At 41.9% G+C, this 17,954-nt stretch overlaps 2 protein-coding genes across 4 annotated transcripts in view; one reads left to right on the top strand and one right to left on the bottom strand.

The window, feature by feature from the left end:
- ABHD12 (abhydrolase domain containing 12, lysophospholipase) overlaps positions 1-14,254 on the bottom strand; it is a 37,126-nt gene extending 22,872 nt beyond the window's left edge. Inside the window, exons 1-3 of the mRNA XM_063123869.1 lie at positions 13,952-14,254; positions 3,705-3,829; positions 2,433-2,538 (exon numbers count right to left, since the gene is read on the bottom strand). Of these exons, the coding sequence (XP_062979939.1) occupies positions 2,433-2,538; positions 3,705-3,829; positions 13,952-14,133 (413 nt within the window). The 5' untranslated portion in view covers positions 14,134-14,254. The remainder of the gene's footprint in view (positions 1-2,432; positions 2,539-3,704; positions 3,830-13,951) is intronic.
- Positions 1-17,954, top strand: part of GINS1 (GINS complex subunit 1) — a 67,666-nt gene that overhangs the window by 39,663 nt on the left and 10,049 nt on the right. The window contains exon 1 of one of the 3 annotated variants that reach the window (XM_063123908.1): positions 14,775-14,854. The exons of 1 other annotated variant lie outside the window; for it this stretch is intronic. Coding sequence is in view for 1 of the 2 variants with exons in the window: in XM_063123907.1 (XP_062979977.1) it covers positions 17,391-17,465 (75 nt within the window). In the remaining variant the exon portion in view is untranslated. Of the gene's footprint in view, positions 1-14,774; positions 14,855-17,336; positions 17,466-17,954 lie in introns of those variants that run through there. One more of the 3 variants, XM_063123907.1, reaches the window with a different exon arrangement.

Here is a 17,954-nt window from a genome sequence, read left to right on the forward strand (position 1 = left end):
GATAAAAAAACTCTTAACAGGAAAAAATGTTCCCCACCCCCGATCTAGAATAGTATTATACTATTCAAAAGATAAGGTTAGACTAAAAAAGATAATTTTGACTATTTGAACAGATGAACTATATATGCCAAGTTTTAAACTGCTTTTGAAGTTTCCTCATTTTCAATAATGGTGTGCAACATTATCATTAGAGGCTTCTGTTCAAATCTAAAGCTCCCTTGGACTCACAGAACTAGTTTCACGTGGATTTGGGAGTGTCTGTGTCACATCTATCATTATACACATTGGTCTAAATTCAGAGTTGTCCTCCTGCCACCAAACACAGTGCAATACCAACAGTGTCATACAAGTTCAGTTTTATGACTTCTGCTTTTCAATAAGGGAAGATCAGCATTAGATTTTCCAATGAATAGCTTCTTACTAGCCAAGAACCAAATAGATTAATGCTAGGTAGCACACAATCCAGTATCAGATGGTTACAATTACTTCCCTTTGTGGTGAATTTTCATGGCAGTTCCCACAGAAAGAGCATGCCAGTAATTCATGAACAAACAAGACACAACTAGAAACAAACTCTAACACAAGCTATTTAAAAATGCTTACTGTGAGTGATTTTAAAGGCTAGTTTATCACAAAACAAACACCCACTAATACTAATCATGTATCTTAGAACACAAACAAACGTGAAATGCAACTATAGCCTAAGCTTTTCTCTATGAACTAGGAAGAGACAGTTTAATTTCATTCAGTGTTTTTTAATAAACAATGTTCTGCGTCAACATTTCCCCCATCGATTCATTTAAAACCAGTGATTGCAAATTAAGGATCTACTTTCATTTATTTTGGGTATTCTAGTCTAGCTCCACACAAATTCACTACACTTGCTGGAGCCAGGAGCCATTTGTAACATACTCAGAAGACACACAGGGAACACACTCACTACAAACAACATGCAATATAGCCAAGTTGCAATATGGCAAGAGACCCAAAGTAATAAATGTTGTTGATGGCATGATAGGATTTCTCTTTTACAGTATTTTAAAAATCAGATACCAGGAAGTAATAGCACTTCTTGCTTTCTAAGCTCCTTGCTACACTGAAAGGGTCTCCTCCCTGTTATAAAGCTTAGGCCTCAACCAGGTATGTCCAGGTCTGAAAGAGCAGCAACCCATCTCACCCACACACTCAAATTGGTCACTAGTGTCACGGCCCTCTCTTCAGAACAAAAGTATGGTTCTTTATTAGACACAGCTTTGGATAGTTTTTACAACATTACCAAACAATATATAATATGTAAGACTAAGTTTGTTCTTCTTCTACTGACAGTGAACACATTCTCCAAATGTGGATCCCTGTGTAGCCAAAATAGCATCATCCACACACAAGAGTGAAGCATCAGCAGGCTTGGGAGGAGCCCCAAGGTTAGCAGAAGTACAAAAATAATCTTTAGAAAAAGAAAGCCCAACAGAAAGTATATCCAGACAGCCCAATGAGAACTGAGCACTCTGTGCATCTGGAAAGCTGGCTGACCACTGCAGGGGATGGGGCGGGCGGGCGGCGGGAAGATATGCTATATGTGTATGGATGGAACCGAGTGAAGTATCCTGGAAGAAGATATGACAAGCAGGAATATTGTACAGGAGCACTCCACACTGCAACATTTTGCTACAGTTCCCACGTTTTCAGAGCCTATATCTGGGGAAAGGCTCAAAACTCTAGCCCACTACCCAGTTTTCATAGTGCCCCACGATTGTCAACACATTCGCTATGATGGGACAAGGGAGAGGGCTTTCTCTGTTGTGGCACCCCGACTGTGGAATGCCCTCCCCTTGGAGGCCCGACTGGCGCCAATGGTGATTTTATTCCAGCGCCAAGTGAAAACACGGCTTTTTAACAAAGCTTTTAATGGTTGAATTCACCAAGTTGGCACATTGTTTTAACTGTTTTAATAGTTTTACTGCTTTTAAATTATATATTGTTTCAATTTGGTTTATGGTTTAATTTGTTTTTAGCTGTGTATATTTACTGTTTTATACTGTATGCTTTTATCTGTACGCCACCCTGAGATCTTATTGATATAATAAGATCTCAGGGTCTTATTAAGTCATATTAAATTATTAATTTAATATGACTTAATTAATTAATTATTAATTAATTAAATAAGACTTATTAAGTCTTATTAAATCACTGCAATTTGATCTTGTTACATTTTTAGTTCCGGTGTAGCCCAGAGAACAGGACATCTTTCAAAAGAAAATACTGCGCTCACAGCAGTGAGTGAATTATGCACACCCGTTCTAGAAAAAGCAACACTTGAAAGAATGTGTGTAACGTTACTGGAGGCTCTCTCAACAGAGGGTTCAAAAGCACAGCTTCTGTACATATGATAAAAAGACTCCATTGGATGATGAGAGGGATAAAGGCTTCCTTACCAGACCCCAATAGTTACATCTTCCTCTGGCTGTAGGTAGTAGTTACAGGTGTGGTTTAAACCTTGGTCCTGGGGCCTTTTCAAGTCAATGAAGTAGGGTACTCTCACTGAAACAGAAGATAAACAACACTTTGACATTCTGATTACTCGCTGCTTGAGATCATCAACAGCTCTCACAAATATTATCAAATATAAAAGCCCACAATGAGTATTTCAATACAATTTAAGTCACCATGAAAAATGCATTGGCTATAAATTACTGGGCATTTCTAGTGTCAAGAATGGCAGTAGGCATTATTTCAGTTGGTACATATGACTAATGGAAAATAATCTTTTCTGAATTGTAGTCTGTTTTCCTTGCTGTGTAGAATGTACTTATTAAATCATAATTGTTTTATTGATTAAAAACAGTTTGACTGTCCTACCTCCAAGGGTCAGGGTAGAATATATATTTATATATTTAAATGTTTTAAAAATCATCAACCTAAACCTGAAGAGCAGATAACAGTGTTACTAAGTGGTATGTTTTTCTGTCCTAAATTTGCAAAATATTTTCGAGGTCAAACAATGAACTTTTTACATACCAGGCAGGCACAACAATTAGAATATCATCATACCAAGCACAGTAGAGGGCAGACAGGGAACAATTGCTTTTTCATTAGCTGGTACTAGAACATTCTCTGCAGATGCCAACAACAACAAAAATTCCAGGCAGCATCAAGCCTTTCCTCTATCAGCACTTAATGTGGGAATAATGAAATACAAGCGGCTGCTGACAAATGTAGATCTCATATGCTTTTAAACTTGCATTAGACTTCATAGTACTGGATTTAGAAACAGGGAGCAGCAACAGAGAGAAAGTTATGTGCGATCTTGCAAAATGATCAGATTTTCCTATGTATGTTTTAGGACAGTTATTAACATAAAAATGTAATTCTTATGGCCCCAGGCTCCTTGAGGGCTATAGTCTTCTAGGGTCATGTTTCTACAATGATTCTCAAGTGGTTAAAGACTTTCTTTGAGCATACACGTGGAAGTATACCAGGCTGGAGTTTAAAAGAGGAGAGCTCAGAACACCTTATCCCAACAAGCCAGCAGAGCCAATGAGAGTTGCAATTTAAGACATCTGGATGGCACCAGGTTGAAGAAGAGTGCTGAGAAGATAGGGCCCTTTGTATTAAAAGTGAGCAGCCTGTGTAGTAAAAGCATCTACATAGTTTCAAGCCACAGCAAGAAAGAGAGGGAGAAAGAGGGAGAGAAGAATGTTTCTTACCAAAATTTAGGAAGACGAGCTTTGCCTGAATAGCCGGACAAAGTTTTACTAGAAATGGAATGGCTATGTACACTCCCAACAACCAGATTACTACTTTTCGCAATCGAAACCACATTCCATGTCTCCTGTAAAAGAGGGTGGGGGGAATAAGTTCACACTATATTCAAGGCACTTGTGAAGCAAGTTTTATTTATTTATTTATTTATTTATTGCATTTTTATACTGCCCAATAGCCAAAGCACTAAACATAGTCAAGATGTCTACAGTCAATACTATGGACTTCTGAAAGATCAGGCTATTTGGCTGAATTCTCATAAACAAAGCTATTATTATTATTATTTATTTATTTATTTATTTATTTATAGAGCACCATCAATGTACATGGTGCTGTACAGAGTAAAACAGTATACTTTTAAATACTTTTAAACAGCTATACTTTTAAATATTTTTAAAATATTGTCACATCAATAATAACCTTTTTTCATAAACTGCTATTTCATAAAGTATCTACCACCATTATTTTCCATGGCACTTTACAGACTAACAGATAAAAACAGGTCCTTGACCTGGAGAACTTTAAGTTACATTTTCATGAGTTTGGGGGTAGGAAGACAAAAGAAGGTCAAGGATAGGAAGAGATGAATGCAAGTATCCTCTTTTGTCCTGGTTCAGACACAAACTTACAGGGGGGAAATGGATATATTGCTTGCCAAGTCTCTAGAAATAGGTTTTACCCATATGTTAGAAGACAATAATTATCTAATTATGCCTAGGCTCTTGAGATCTACTTCTGGCCTGCTTTGCACCATTCTTAGTACACTTTTTGCAACACCCAAGTCTATCCATAGAACTCGTAACACAAAAGAAAAGTTACATTTACAAAAAGCTCAGAACAATGGCCTAAGGATGCAGAAATTTACACAGACTGTCTTTTTGTTTTCTAGGTTAAGCCACTGCATACAAGTATTCATTAAAATATTGTTGCTCCACAGCTTCACCCAAATATAAAATGCCTGCAGCCTAACATGAAAACACCTAGCATTGTTTTTTCTAAAAGCTTTTTAATTAACAGCAATATACAAATTTAGAAAAAACATTAAATGCTACAATGAAAGCAGAAAGAAACACAGCCAGGTCTCACAATGATTTGGAGGTTTCTCAGCCATGGCAAGACTTAAGTGATGAGTTTTCCCAATGGCTTAGAGGCTCATGGCCGACATGGGCAAAAAGAGTTGAAGCAGGGAGAGGCATACTATATAAAAGCCTATTTCCATGCTAGCTGGCAAGCAGCAAAACCCAGACACCCTCAATAAGGGCCCAGTTACTTAACTAGGCTTTGGTTAGTTAGCCTTTTGCAATTTTTTTCATGCCATCATGATTGGCTAGGATGGCCATGTTTTTAGTCTTGCTTGCCGTTTACTTACATACATGCCCTGATTTTACTCCTAGTCCGTGGACAAAAGCAAGACGAGCTGGAGCATTGTCAACCCTATCATAAACAACAGGAATTACTAGTTTTGCTCAGTTACTGTCAAGTCACTGAATTAATCCTCAGCAAGATGCCATTAACTGTAGAGTCTCCTGTTGAACCAAGCATTTAGGGCAGCATGCTTTACCTGGAGGCATCCAAATATTTTGGACTCCACTGAAACTTTTGGATTTCACTGAAACTTTTTAAAATGTAACTAGGAGAAATGTTTCATAACTGCAGTCCATTGATATCCAGAACCAGTACTATATGGTTATAATTGGAATCTAAATATTAATAACGAGTGTGACTGAGGTCTCTTTTGATTTTTGTTTTTAAAACACACACACAGATGATTTACTTAAATTTGGGGCATTAGGTTTTAATCTATCCTCCCTCAGGTAGAAGTAGTGTAACACATGTATCCCACAATTGGATTCAGTTATGAAGGTTTTCTTACTGACATATTTTAGATTTGCCTGAACTAAATTAATAGTGCACAGGAATTCACTTACTGAGAGGTTAGCTAAATCTGAAACAACTATAGAAACATTTCAGATTGCTTCTGGAATAATTCACAAAAGAGAAGAGGGGGGGGGAACAGGAAGAAACTTCATACATAGTCATATGACTACCAAGGCAACTTTATTGCTTAAGTAATTTACAAATAAGAGCTCATGCTTCTATTATGTATTTGTAAAGACAAGTTTTAATTTAACACTATAGAAATATGGGCAAATTTCAGAACTGCTTCTCCTTTGCAATTTGGTCATAGAAATATTTTTAAACCTCTTATAAAAGTTCCTATGCCTTCACTAAAAATGCAATCTGTACGGTTTAGAATGTACAGGCTACATTTCGCTTATTGTTGTAGACTGTCTGGCATAAAAAATACTGACTTAGCAGAACTTGGGGTTATTCTGTGACTATGTCTCATGACTCCGTTACCTTTAGACTCTATAAGGCTAAAAACCACACCCCATACTTAAGAGATACAAATCGGCGACATAGATAAGAACATAAGAAGAGCCCTGCTGGATCAGACCAAGGGTCCATCTAATCCAGCACTCTGTTCCCACAGTGGCCAACCAGCCATCGGCCAGGGATGAACAAGCAGGACATGTTCCCACCCATGTTCCCCAGCAACTGGTGCACACAGGCTTATTGGCTCGAATACTGGAGATAGCACACAGATCTTTCTGTATGCAACACCCACAAACAAACCAACATGTTAGAGGCCAGAAGCCAATATTTTGCTGTTCATTTCAAATTATAATATCTGACCTTTAGCCTCTCTCAGACCTGCAGTTCCTGGCTAAGTGCACATCTTCAGTCAATTCCTCTTCTATCAACCCATTCTTTCTGACTTTTCCTCAGAGTTCTCCCTTGGGTCTCTGCCTCTTTTCATTCTTCTGTCCCATTCCCTCTTCCTATTCTCCTTTCCTTGATCCCTGCTTCCTTCCCTATCAGTCTCTCTTCTTCCTCAGGCCCTTCTATCTGTCCTTCTCTTCTCAGGGCACATTACCAATGGCAACCAGAGATGCTTTCTGCACTGTTGCCCCTCTGTGGCATTAGGGTACCACATCCAGTCAGTGCCGGAGACATCACTACCTCCATAAAATCTCCTGAAACATTAAAATATAATTCCAAAAAGCCCTACCAGGCATTCACCTAAACATGAGAAGGCTTAAAGCAGGGAAGGGGCATACATCCAAGTGTTGCATCAAGTTGGAAGTTATTTCCGGATAGCAACAAGAACAAATACCTGCAGGCTTAAGATAACAATCTCAATGCGAGCAAACTGAAGTACAGATGTTGCACCATGTTCCCCTCAGGCACACACGAGAATAAGTTATTAATCTTAGTTATCCTCATGCAACCCATGAAGCATGCTTCACCCAACCACCAACCACCATTAAAATTATCCAGAATCCTCCAAGCAGTGTAGATTGCATTCCAACAGTTCTCGTGGTTTTACAAGCATCTTATAAACATTTAGGCAGCATCCTTACAACAACTGCTCGGAGGGAAGCACTCACAAAGGTTTGACTCAGAAAAAGACTTCCCCTTGGTTATTTAGATGTAGGTTCTAGAAGGCATTAGTAGCTTAAGAATATACCTAATCTGGATAGCAATTTTTCTTGACTGATTCTATCCTCTGCAAGAAAGAACAATTAAACTACAGTTTTTGGTGGATAACAAGTATAAACATCTGTATTAGTCCTTTGTGGCCTAAAAAAGAAAGAAAAAAACACCAACCTTTAACACCTCTCTGCCTAGCTGCCTCAGCAAAGTAAAAATTGGATCCAGAATTGCCTAAGTTGATTATGTATTGGCTCCAAGCAAGTGGCTATTTTTAACATAAAACAATTAAAACAATATGATCCCCTGGAAAATCACAACAGAAGAGAACTTGGATCTCCCAATTCCCAGTCAAACACTTTAACCAACTGGCTCACCGTACTTCAATCAATTGAAGGCAACACAGAGACATATGCCTTCTCCCACTGGGGCAGGAGGAAACCTGGTTCCAAGCACACATACCAAGTAGAGCATATACTTGGTGCACAAGAATAATTTTGGCCATAAAGGGAGGGGCCCAGCTCCAAAAATGTTTGTGAAGGGAAGGTTAATTGGCTTCCAATGAAGCATAGTGCACTCTCTCATGATTGCTTCCCTGCACCAACAGGGCATGTACCCTCAAAGCCCAATTCCCCACCACAAAGATCCTTTTGGCAGTGCAGTGGGCCTGCATCTTTGCGACCGAAAGATCACAAGGGAAGGAGGAAACGGCTTCCCCTGTGAATTTGCACAACTGACTGGAACTGAGTAACTGACTGGAACTAGCTCTCCACTTCCACAGACCGAACTGAGTCTCCAGATACTCAGACAGATGTCTCCTCCTGTTGTGGTTCTAGGATTATTATTATTTTAAATTAGATTGAATTTGGGAACTCTTGCATGTGCCCCATCACTGAACTATGGATTCTATCCAGAAGAATACTCTCAGCCTTCCCCAACCTGGCACCCTCCAATCATCCCCAGCCAGCACGGGACAATGGGAATTATAGTCCAATACATCTGGAAGGCATGACGTTGGGGAAGGCTTCTTTAGCTATTTGAAATTCTTTGCATAAACACCAAATTAAAAATCCCAATCCTAGTTGCAACTATTACACCTTTGGAATGGAAAGGCACAGCCATAGGAATTAGTTTTAAGTTTATTTTTCTCCTGATTTCATGCCATGATAGATTTGGATAGGGTTCTCTCCTTTTTTAGTAGCAAGATATTATAATATAGCGGTATTGATACAGATAGAACTTTACAGCATAACATAGGCAAAAAAAATAAAAATGAACTGGCTTTGATAAAAGAACAAGCTGTCTTGGAAAGGAGTGTTTTTATTATAGATCAATTGCAAAAAGGACAAGAAATTATGCCCACTGTACTTCACTGACTGATAATGCGAAAGTACACAGGGGATGTTATAAAGGCTATAGATGCAAGAACAAAGCAAAGAACAAAGGGGACAGGAGCAGGCAGAAGAAACATCATGGCCTGCTCCTGTTGGACTCTCTCTCTCCTCCCTCCCTCCTGAACTCCTGTTCCTTGTGTGTCATGTCTTTATTAGACTGTAAGCCTGAGGGCAGGGATTGTCTTTTTTGCTAAGTGTAAGCCGCTCTGAGAGCCTTTTTTGGCTGAGGAGCGGGGTATAAATATGATAAATAAATAAATAAAAATAAATAAATATCAGCTATTTATATCAACCTACTCAACTGCTGTGTTCAGATATATCATTAAACCATGGCTGAGTCCAGACGCTAATCAACTGGGGGTGGTAATAGGAACAGAATGGGAAACAACCGTTGATTAGCATGTCGTTCAAACTCAGCCCTGAGTTAGCATCATGGAAATTAGCTGCCACAAGTACTGCCCCTTTTCCTGGTTTAGCAGTGAGATCAGAAGCTTTCATTTCAGTTTTTGATTAACCACAGTTTAGCATTTCATACAAATAGGGTTGCACTACCACTGTCCCTTGCCAGGCAAAGGTCATCCCACAGGATGACCAAGTCAGTTTCTATTTCAAACCCAGGTCTGAAGCCTGACTGAAATTGGTCCAGTTTCATCCAAAGGTGTCTTGTGTTGACTGGCAACCACCCACTCAAGCACCATTTCCAGAAAGGGGAAGTTGCTACCGGCCTATAGTTGTTAACATCATTAACATAATTACCACCTTTCTCTCTCAAGGAAGAATTTACAACCTGCTGGATATCCCCTCCCTATGACATGTAATTTAACCAAGAAGGGCAAGGGTCAAACACACAGAATGTGGCCAAGCATCTTGTCCGCATCCTTAGGCCTCAACAACTGAACCTGGCACCTCTGCTAATGGAACAACATTAATTGTCATGTCCAATTCATGACAGATTTGAGAGACTTTATCTTCAAAATGCCATGCAAACTTGTCACAGCATGCTACCAAGGATTCCATCATTTCTGTAGCAGGCCATAAACCACTTGGAAAAGCTCCACTGAGAAAATGCAATGGTGGTAGAAAAGAACTCCCTCTTTGCCACCCTCAACTCCACAGAGTAGGCTCAATAATGAGCTCTAATTTGTATTCAGTCAGATACCTCCACTCGTGTTTTAGTCATTGTTCCTCTTGCTTTATTGCCCTCAGCTCAGGTGTATACCAAGGAGCTGGCCAAACTTTGCTCAGAAGAAGAGGGTGGTTGGGAACAATTGTGACAACTGCCAGAGTCATCTCTGCATTCTACAGAGTGCATTGGAATTTCGACAGGAGCACTAGCTGTACCAGCAGGAAAATCCTCCAGTGTCCTTTGGAATCCATTAGCCTCCACAGGGAAAGGCTACTGAGAGTCTAAACCTCAATAGGAAATAAAAAGAAAGAAAAAGCTTCCTAACTCCTCTGCATGCCCACACAGCATGCGCAAGCCCAAAGCATGCTGAGGCTCATTCTAAGAACAGTAACCTACAGTTTAGTATCATGTTTAAATCAGCCCATTGTTTATATTATTGTAAAGTAAGAGCATGAAGGAAGTGAACCGCCTAGAGAGCTTTGGCTGTGGGGCGGTATATAAATGCAATAACTAACTAACTAAATAAATAAATTTCCTGATGTTTTGGAGTTCAACTCCCAGCATTCCTGACCATTGGACATACTGGCTGGAGTTCCTGGGAGTTGGTCAAAAACATCTGGAGATCCACCTTCTGCCTACTTCTGATGTAAAACATTTGATTAGAGTCAAACTGAGGAAATGAGTCACAAAAATAAATAAAACACTATATTAGGACAGATTAGAGAACAAATATATAGAAGCTCAATGGAGCAAAGATTATGTTACTTTACCAAAGTGATATCCAGCCCCATTAGAAAAGGCTTCCAAGAATTCAACTCTGGCCAGAGCTCAAGTGGTAAAGTGCAAGCTTTATGTTTACTCTCCACTTGAAGGTTCTCAGGTAGCAGCTGACACTTTGGAGAGCTGCAGTCAAAGTAGATAATGGTGGGCTAATGGTTTGGATTGCACTCTCCTTAGAAAGGGAGTACCCTCTTCTGAGTAACCAATGTCCTGCCAGACTGCCACTAGCAGGGCAGGAGTAGTGACAGAGGCAATTTTCATTTCTCTGTTCTCCTCTAATGAAGATTTCTTCTAGATGAACCTCTGAGCCCATCTAGAGACAGTGTGTTGCTGTGAGCTGGGCCAGGGCTGGAGAGGCCACAGGATTTCTCATAACGCGGTCTCTCCTCCCTGCCCCCCTTATCTCCCTCTGAGGCCACATTTGCAATCTCAGGAAGCAGCTGGCATGGTTCTTTCTGCAGTGACTGTGAGGAAGAGGGGAATCGGAATTTCAAATCCCCCTCCCAAAGTGATAGCAGTGTCTATGGCCTCAAGAGGGGGTCTCCAAACAATCCTACCATTCTTGGGACACACTCCAGGGACCAGACGATTGCTCTTCTCAGCAATTCAGATGTGAATACTAAAAATGAATGGCTAAACCTCTACTAATCTAAGGTGATGTGGTCTTGTTACTATATTGGGGAAGCACCAAGATGACTTCCATGGACTAAGTGATGCAAAACTCTTTATTTGCAGCACTACTTAGAAGTCTTTCTGGGGCTTACACATAGACCTCTACATTAACTTATATAAGCACAAAATGTTGATCATCCCTGTTTAAAAAGAACAATCAAAAGAAGTGGCCATGTCCAGCTACTGAAATAAACTTCCCTTCTAACTAAATAATCCAATAACAACAAGGGATGGAACTTAAATCTCTTTCTTTTAATTTAGCAAAGGTACGATATAAATATTTTAAGTAAATAAAATATTAATGGTGTATACATTTGGAATACTAGAAGCAACACTGCTTGAAGTCAAAAAGATTTCAAGTTACTTAACTACAATTACTCCAGTTCACATAGTTTGTGAGCTACAAACCTCAAACTAAATTATTCCCTAGCAGTGCTTCTGAAATTACTCCTAGGACTGCAGCCAAAGTAGAATAGGCCTGGCGGTGCTTGTATGCGGTATCTTGTATTACATATGATATTTCATTCATCTTTCCTGCTCTGTTTCTAGCATCAGAGAGAAAGGTTAGCAATTAATGACTCCTTGAGATTTAAAGGATTGGAGGGTCAATGATCAAAAGTAGTGACTTCCCCTCTATTCTAGAATCATAAGAGTATAAGAAGAGCCCTGCTGGATCAGACCAAGGGATGCATCTAATCCAGCACTCTGTTCACAAGTGGCCAACCAGCTGTCAACCAGAGACCAACAAAGCAGAACATGGTGCAACAGCACCCTCCCACCCATGTTCCCCCAGCAACTGGTGCACACAGGTTTACTGCCTTGAACACTGGAGGTAGCACACATCATGGTATGCTTTTTGCTTCTTATCTACTTAAAGAGACAAAACCTGAAATTCTACGCCCACTGAACTCAGTAGGCCTTACTTCCAAGTAAATATGCATATGACTCAGCTGAATGTTCCTCAGCAACTGGCATGTGGAGGCATACTACCTCCAATAATGGAGGCAATAAATACCCACCATGACTAGCAGCCATTGATAGCCTTATCCTTCATGAATTGGACTCATCCCCTTTTAAAGCCACCCAAGTTGGAAGCTATCACTACACCTTGTTGAAGCAAATTCCATCATTTATGCGCTGTATGAAGAAGTATTTCTTATTTATTCTGAATTTCCCACCATTCAGCTTCACGGGCTTTCATGTGTTCTAGTATTATAAGAGAGGGAGAAAAATGTATCCCTATCCACTTTGTCCATACCATGAATAATTTTGTACACTGCTATCATGTATCCCTTTATTTGCCTTTTTCTAAGCTAAACAGTCCCAGACATTGTAACCTTTGCTGAAAATAACATTCCACTGGCAATGTTGTAATAAGTCTATATCCTAAACCTAACATAGAGGAGCAGGGATACTAGGCTGCATGTGTATATGGAACTAGGAAAGAATAAAGGTTCTGGGTATTTTAAAATATAATGTTAAAAGGCAGATTCAGGATGGGTGGAGAGTGAAGAAAAGAAAAATTTCCCTGTTTCCTCTTTAGTTAAGGGTGCACAGGGTTCAGAATTTTTGTAAGCATTTGAGTCTGGATGCTTTCCATAATAAAACTCACAAGATTTTTGAAGAATGCATGTCAAAACATAAATAAGCTGATTTAGAGCTCCATCAGGCAAGCGTTTTATTGCACACTTGTCACTGGGCACTCATGGATTTTCGCAGGTCCCTTTCATGAGGTCGTCTGCCTCCAACGCGCCTCCTGCCCCTTCTAGCTTTCTTCGCGCCACAAAAAAAATACCCCAGTAAGTCCGACTTATTTTTAAAGACAGAAGTTGCTATCTCCTGCTGTGTGCAGAAGAAGCACCAGACTCAAAATGGCCCACTGAATAGCCCACATGTACATTGTTTACTTCTTCTTTCAAAAGATGAAGTAATGAGGGACAAATGCATGGGCAGAGAAGTGATGGTAAGCAATCACGATTTTCCCCCATGTGATGATGCTCTTAGATTTATAATCATTCTCATTTTGCGGTCGTGTAATGGTAAACTGAAGATAAATTTCATTAGATTTCAACTAAAACACCCCAAATACATGTTTTTCACACACGGAGCATCTTAACTCAGGCCGCCCCTTCCCCCTCCAGCTCAGTATAAGCATCTCGCAAATCTTAAATGTCCATGATCTTACACACCCCCTTCTTGGTCTGCAGTCGCAGTCAAGAAGCCCATTGCAGCAATAAGGGAGGGAACACCGCGGAGCAAAGGTGCAGGTGCCAGGGGAAGCCCCCGACGGCTCTACTAGTAAACTGGACAGTCCCTTCAGATTGAGCCTCATCACTAGCAGGGGCTGGGCTCGCCCCCAACCCCAATCCAGCCAGCGTGACAATAGGGAAAGGTGAATGACGGAGAGGAACAGCGCCAAGGGCACCTCGCTGTGAGCCACCTAGGCCGCTTATGCGGCTGGTGACCGACCTCTGGAGAGGGTTACTATAGCGATGCCAGAGCCCCGGTGGGTATGAGGGAGGCGGAGAAGAAGGGAAAAGTCGGCTGCGGGGGCGATGAGGAGCAGGCCGCCCGTTGCCATGGAAACGATAAGGCCGAGGTCGGCCTCGGAACGGTCACGGCGCCAAGGCGAGGCAGCGGCAGGGAGGAGAGCGTTGCCATGGCGGCCCGCAGGTGGGGGTTGCCATAGCGACGCGGCCTTCCCCGGGGTCGGAGCGTCTCTCACCTGCCGAGCGTTCGCTTCATGCCAGAGTCACCAGCGGGCCGGGCGCTGCCAGACAAACGCAGGCTCGGTCTCAAGCTAAAGCCCTTGTCCAGCTGCGGGGACTGGGGAGCGGCTGCTGGCGCCGGAGCCGAGGAGCTGAGGCGCTCATGCTCCAACGTGACGGACTCGTTCCGCTTTCTCATGCCGGCGGTGCCTACGCGCGGGCGGTGCCAGCTCCGCTCGCTCCAGGGAAGACGCCTCCGTCCCGAAAGCGACGCTCCCTTTACCTACATCATACCAGCCACAGCCCGGCAACCGAGGGATGAGCGGCACCTCCCCGGCCCTACCAATCAGAGGCGGCTCAGAGCCACGTGACCTCCCTGCGCCGTTACGTCTCAGCGAAGGGTGAAAGGACTGCTTTTTTTTAATGGCTGTTTTGCCCACGACAAAGATGGCTGCTGTGCTGTAGGATGCCCATCTATGAGGAAAACAAACCTCCCCTTCTGCCCCCACCCCCACCCCCTTATCACCTCTGATACGGTTTTGTTTCGTTTCGTTCCATCTCAGCGCGCAGATATCTTGGTTTCTTGGACATGTGGCCATCTTGAGTGGGGGCGAGTGAAAATGCACTCTGCTTTTTCTTATCTGGAATTTGCGTTTCCCTTCCGTCATTGTGAATTTATTTATTCGTTTATTATACTTTTAAGCTCCGGGAGGTGTACAATACATCATCATCATCATCATCATCCATCTTATTATATATTATTATGTATTAGTAAAATTAGTAATACATAATGTCGTATAATATGTTCTAAAATCTCTTCTCTTTTCTCCTTTTTTAAGACCTGAAGTCATCCATATGGTTCCTGTCACACTTTGCATGCATGCTGCAGGGAGTTGTTCCTCATAAAACTTGAATGGAAGGTAAAGGTCATCTAATCCAAGTCTCTGGCAATAGCTAACCCCAAGAGACCCACAGCGAGATTCTACACGTGCTCCCTGTCATTAAATGCCCTTTCATCTGATTTTCCTTCTCTGTTGTTATATTCAAGGAGTGGTTATTTATTTATTTAAAGCATTTTTGCCCTTCCCTTGAGCAGAAAAGGTTCTCAGATCTTTAAAAAAAGAAGAAGCTTTTAGGCTTACAATCTAAAAGATGGACAGGAAAGGGAAAGGGGATGGGGAGGGAGGAGAAAAAGCAACTCCAGCACCCATTCTTAAAGCTACAGTTCTTGTCGTGACTAGCTGGGATAGAAACAGTTTAAATGCCAGGCAAGGGAGAGCCAAAGGCAGCTGGTCTTTGAAAAGAACTGATGGAATACCCCTGCTTCCCTTCCCTCCTTCTGCTGAAGTCTTATGGAATGGCTGTGGCTAAATAACAGTTGAGAGAAAGCCAGAGGCAGCTGATCCTTTGAATCATTGTACAGTTTTGTTATGCATTTTAGGAACCATCCACAAAAGAACATACAAAATAAGTATTGCCATTGATGAGCCATCAGATATGTTTAGGACTGTGGTGAAAAAAACTATGGGCATTTACTAGTACGTCTTTAACATCTGTTGGACATAATTCCAAGTGATCATGTTTAGAAGGCTGATCCTGTGCTATGCTTTTGTTGTTTATTCGTTCAGTCGTTTCCGACTCTTCGTGACTTCATGGACCAGCCCACGCCAGAGCTTTCTGTCGGCCATTGCCACCCCCAGCTTCCCCAAGGTCAAGTCTGTCACCTCCAGAATATCATCCATCCATCTTGCCCTTGGTCGGCCCCTCTTCCTTTTGCCTTCCACTTTCCCTAGCATCAGCCTCTTCTCCAGGGTATCCTGTCTTCTCATTATGTGGCCAAAGTACTTCAGTTTTGCCTTTAATACCATTCCCTCAAGTGAGCAGTCTGGCTTTATTTCCTGGAGCATGGACTGGTTTGATCTTCTTGCAGTCCACAGCACTCTCAGAATTTCCCTCAAACACCACAGTTCAAAAGTATCTATCTTCCTTCGCTCAGCCTTCCTTATGGTCCAGCTCTCGCAGCCATAGGTTACTACGGGGAATACCATTGCTTTAACTATGCGGACCTTTGTTGTCAGTGTGGTGTCTCTGCTCTTAACTATTTTATCAAGATTTGTCATTGCTCTCCTCCCAAGAAGTAAACGTCTTCTGATTTCCTGGCTGCAGTCAGCGTCTGCAGTAATCTTTGCGCCCAGAAATACAAAGTCTGTCACTGCCTCCACGTTAGGTATGCCTTAATGGAAACTCTGACACTGTCCTGTAGCACCTTAAAGACTAAGGACACAATCCTATCCATGGTTAGACAGAAAATGGCTGGCTGGGGCATGCTGTAAGCTATAAGACTTCTTTCTGTCAAACCATGCATAGGATTGCACCCTAACACATTTATTATGGGATAAGCTTCATCAGATGCAGCTGTTCAAGCACTAGCACTAACTATGTGTTTCTTTACTCCCACGCTGCTCAACTTTTATATTCGTAAATAAACATAAATTACAGAAGAACAACAAAAACAACGAAGAGTCTAGTGGCTAACACATTTATAATAGCAAAAGAAAACACGAGTTTTCTGTAACCCACAAACCTATTGTAGCATGAGCTTTTGTAGGCAAGCCTGCTTCATAAAATTAATGATATGGATAGTACATCTATCTACAGCTTTATCTCTATATATCCAGAAGGGATATTCTTTTCTTTTAATCTGACCTTGTAAAACTGTTTATGTATACTGTTTTTGCAAGGTGAGTTTTAAACATAAATAATACATTAAATGAATGACACTGTAAAGCTGCCACTGGGGGAAAAGTGGAAAGCAACCTTTTCCAATGGAAATATTTCACACACTCGGTCGCAACGCAAGGCATCACGAGACTAAGGAGTGACGCCAGTCCTTGTATGAATCATCCCATTGATCTCGTATCATAGCCGGTGCAGTCAGACATGCCTACTCAGAGGCAAGTCCCATTGATTTCAGTGGGGCCTCTCGGTGGAGGCTGGTGGGTTTATGAATCCATTCTGGATTTCAGTCAGAACTCTAAAGAAACTATCCAAAGTGCTAAACCATATCACCAAAATGGGTTCAGCATCTTGGACAGCTCCTTTAGAGTTCTGGCTGGTTCTGACTGAAACCCAGAATGGATTCTCAGCCCCAACGAAACTGGAGCCACCCGCCCCCACTGGCGCCTCTTCTACTCCCAGTTAAGTGGCTAATCCAACCAAGCGCTTCGGCTTCTCTAGGTTGCGCATTCGATCCCTGCCGCAAAACGATAGAAAGAAAACAGTTGCCATAGATACGCTTGTCCCTTCCCTCGTTCCATACGGCGTGTTGAGGGAGGCGGTGCTTCTCGCTCCCCTTCCCCTGCTTCTCTGCTTCCTATTGGTCGAGCGGTTTGGAGGCGCGGGAAAGGAAAGGCCGCAAGCGTTCTCAGGTGCCGTTGCCGTCTGAGGGTCGTGGTCATGTTCTGTGAGAAAGCGACCGAGCTCGTCCGTGAGCTCCACCGCGCAACCGACGGGCAGCTTCCTTCCTTCAACGTGAGCCTTTGGCGGCGGCCGCCCTCTTTCCCCCTTTCCCACACCCGGTTCTTTGAGGGCCGCTCTTTTGTTAAGCCGGCTTGAGGGGATTTGTTGTGAAAAATGCGGGCGAGGGTCCTCTGACCCGCCGAGGCGTGGCTGTTCGTTTCGTCTTAGACTTCCTCGGTCCGAAGTTTTTTTGTTTCGTTATGACTTTTTTTTTTAGAATACGTACAGTAGCAGCCAAAGTTAGTCCTATTTAGAGTAGACTCATTGAAATGAATGGAACTTAAGTTAGACTCAAATAACAAGAATGCCACCAGGCACACAACTGCGTAACCATTGCAACAATATAATGAACAGTGATGATATACAGAGTCAAAATAATGACTTATATTTTATATAGTGCTTACAAATACGCAAAATTATAAAGATGACAAAACAAGGCAAGATAAGACAATAATTGCTTCTTGTAAAACCATTGTATTATCTTGCCTTGTTTTGCCTTGT

The sequence above is a fragment of the Elgaria multicarinata genome, chromosome 4, assembly GCF_023053635.1.
Source record: "Elgaria multicarinata webbii isolate HBS135686 ecotype San Diego chromosome 4, rElgMul1.1.pri, whole genome shotgun sequence".
Taxonomy (NCBI): domain Eukaryota; kingdom Metazoa; phylum Chordata; class Lepidosauria; order Squamata; family Anguidae; genus Elgaria; species Elgaria multicarinata.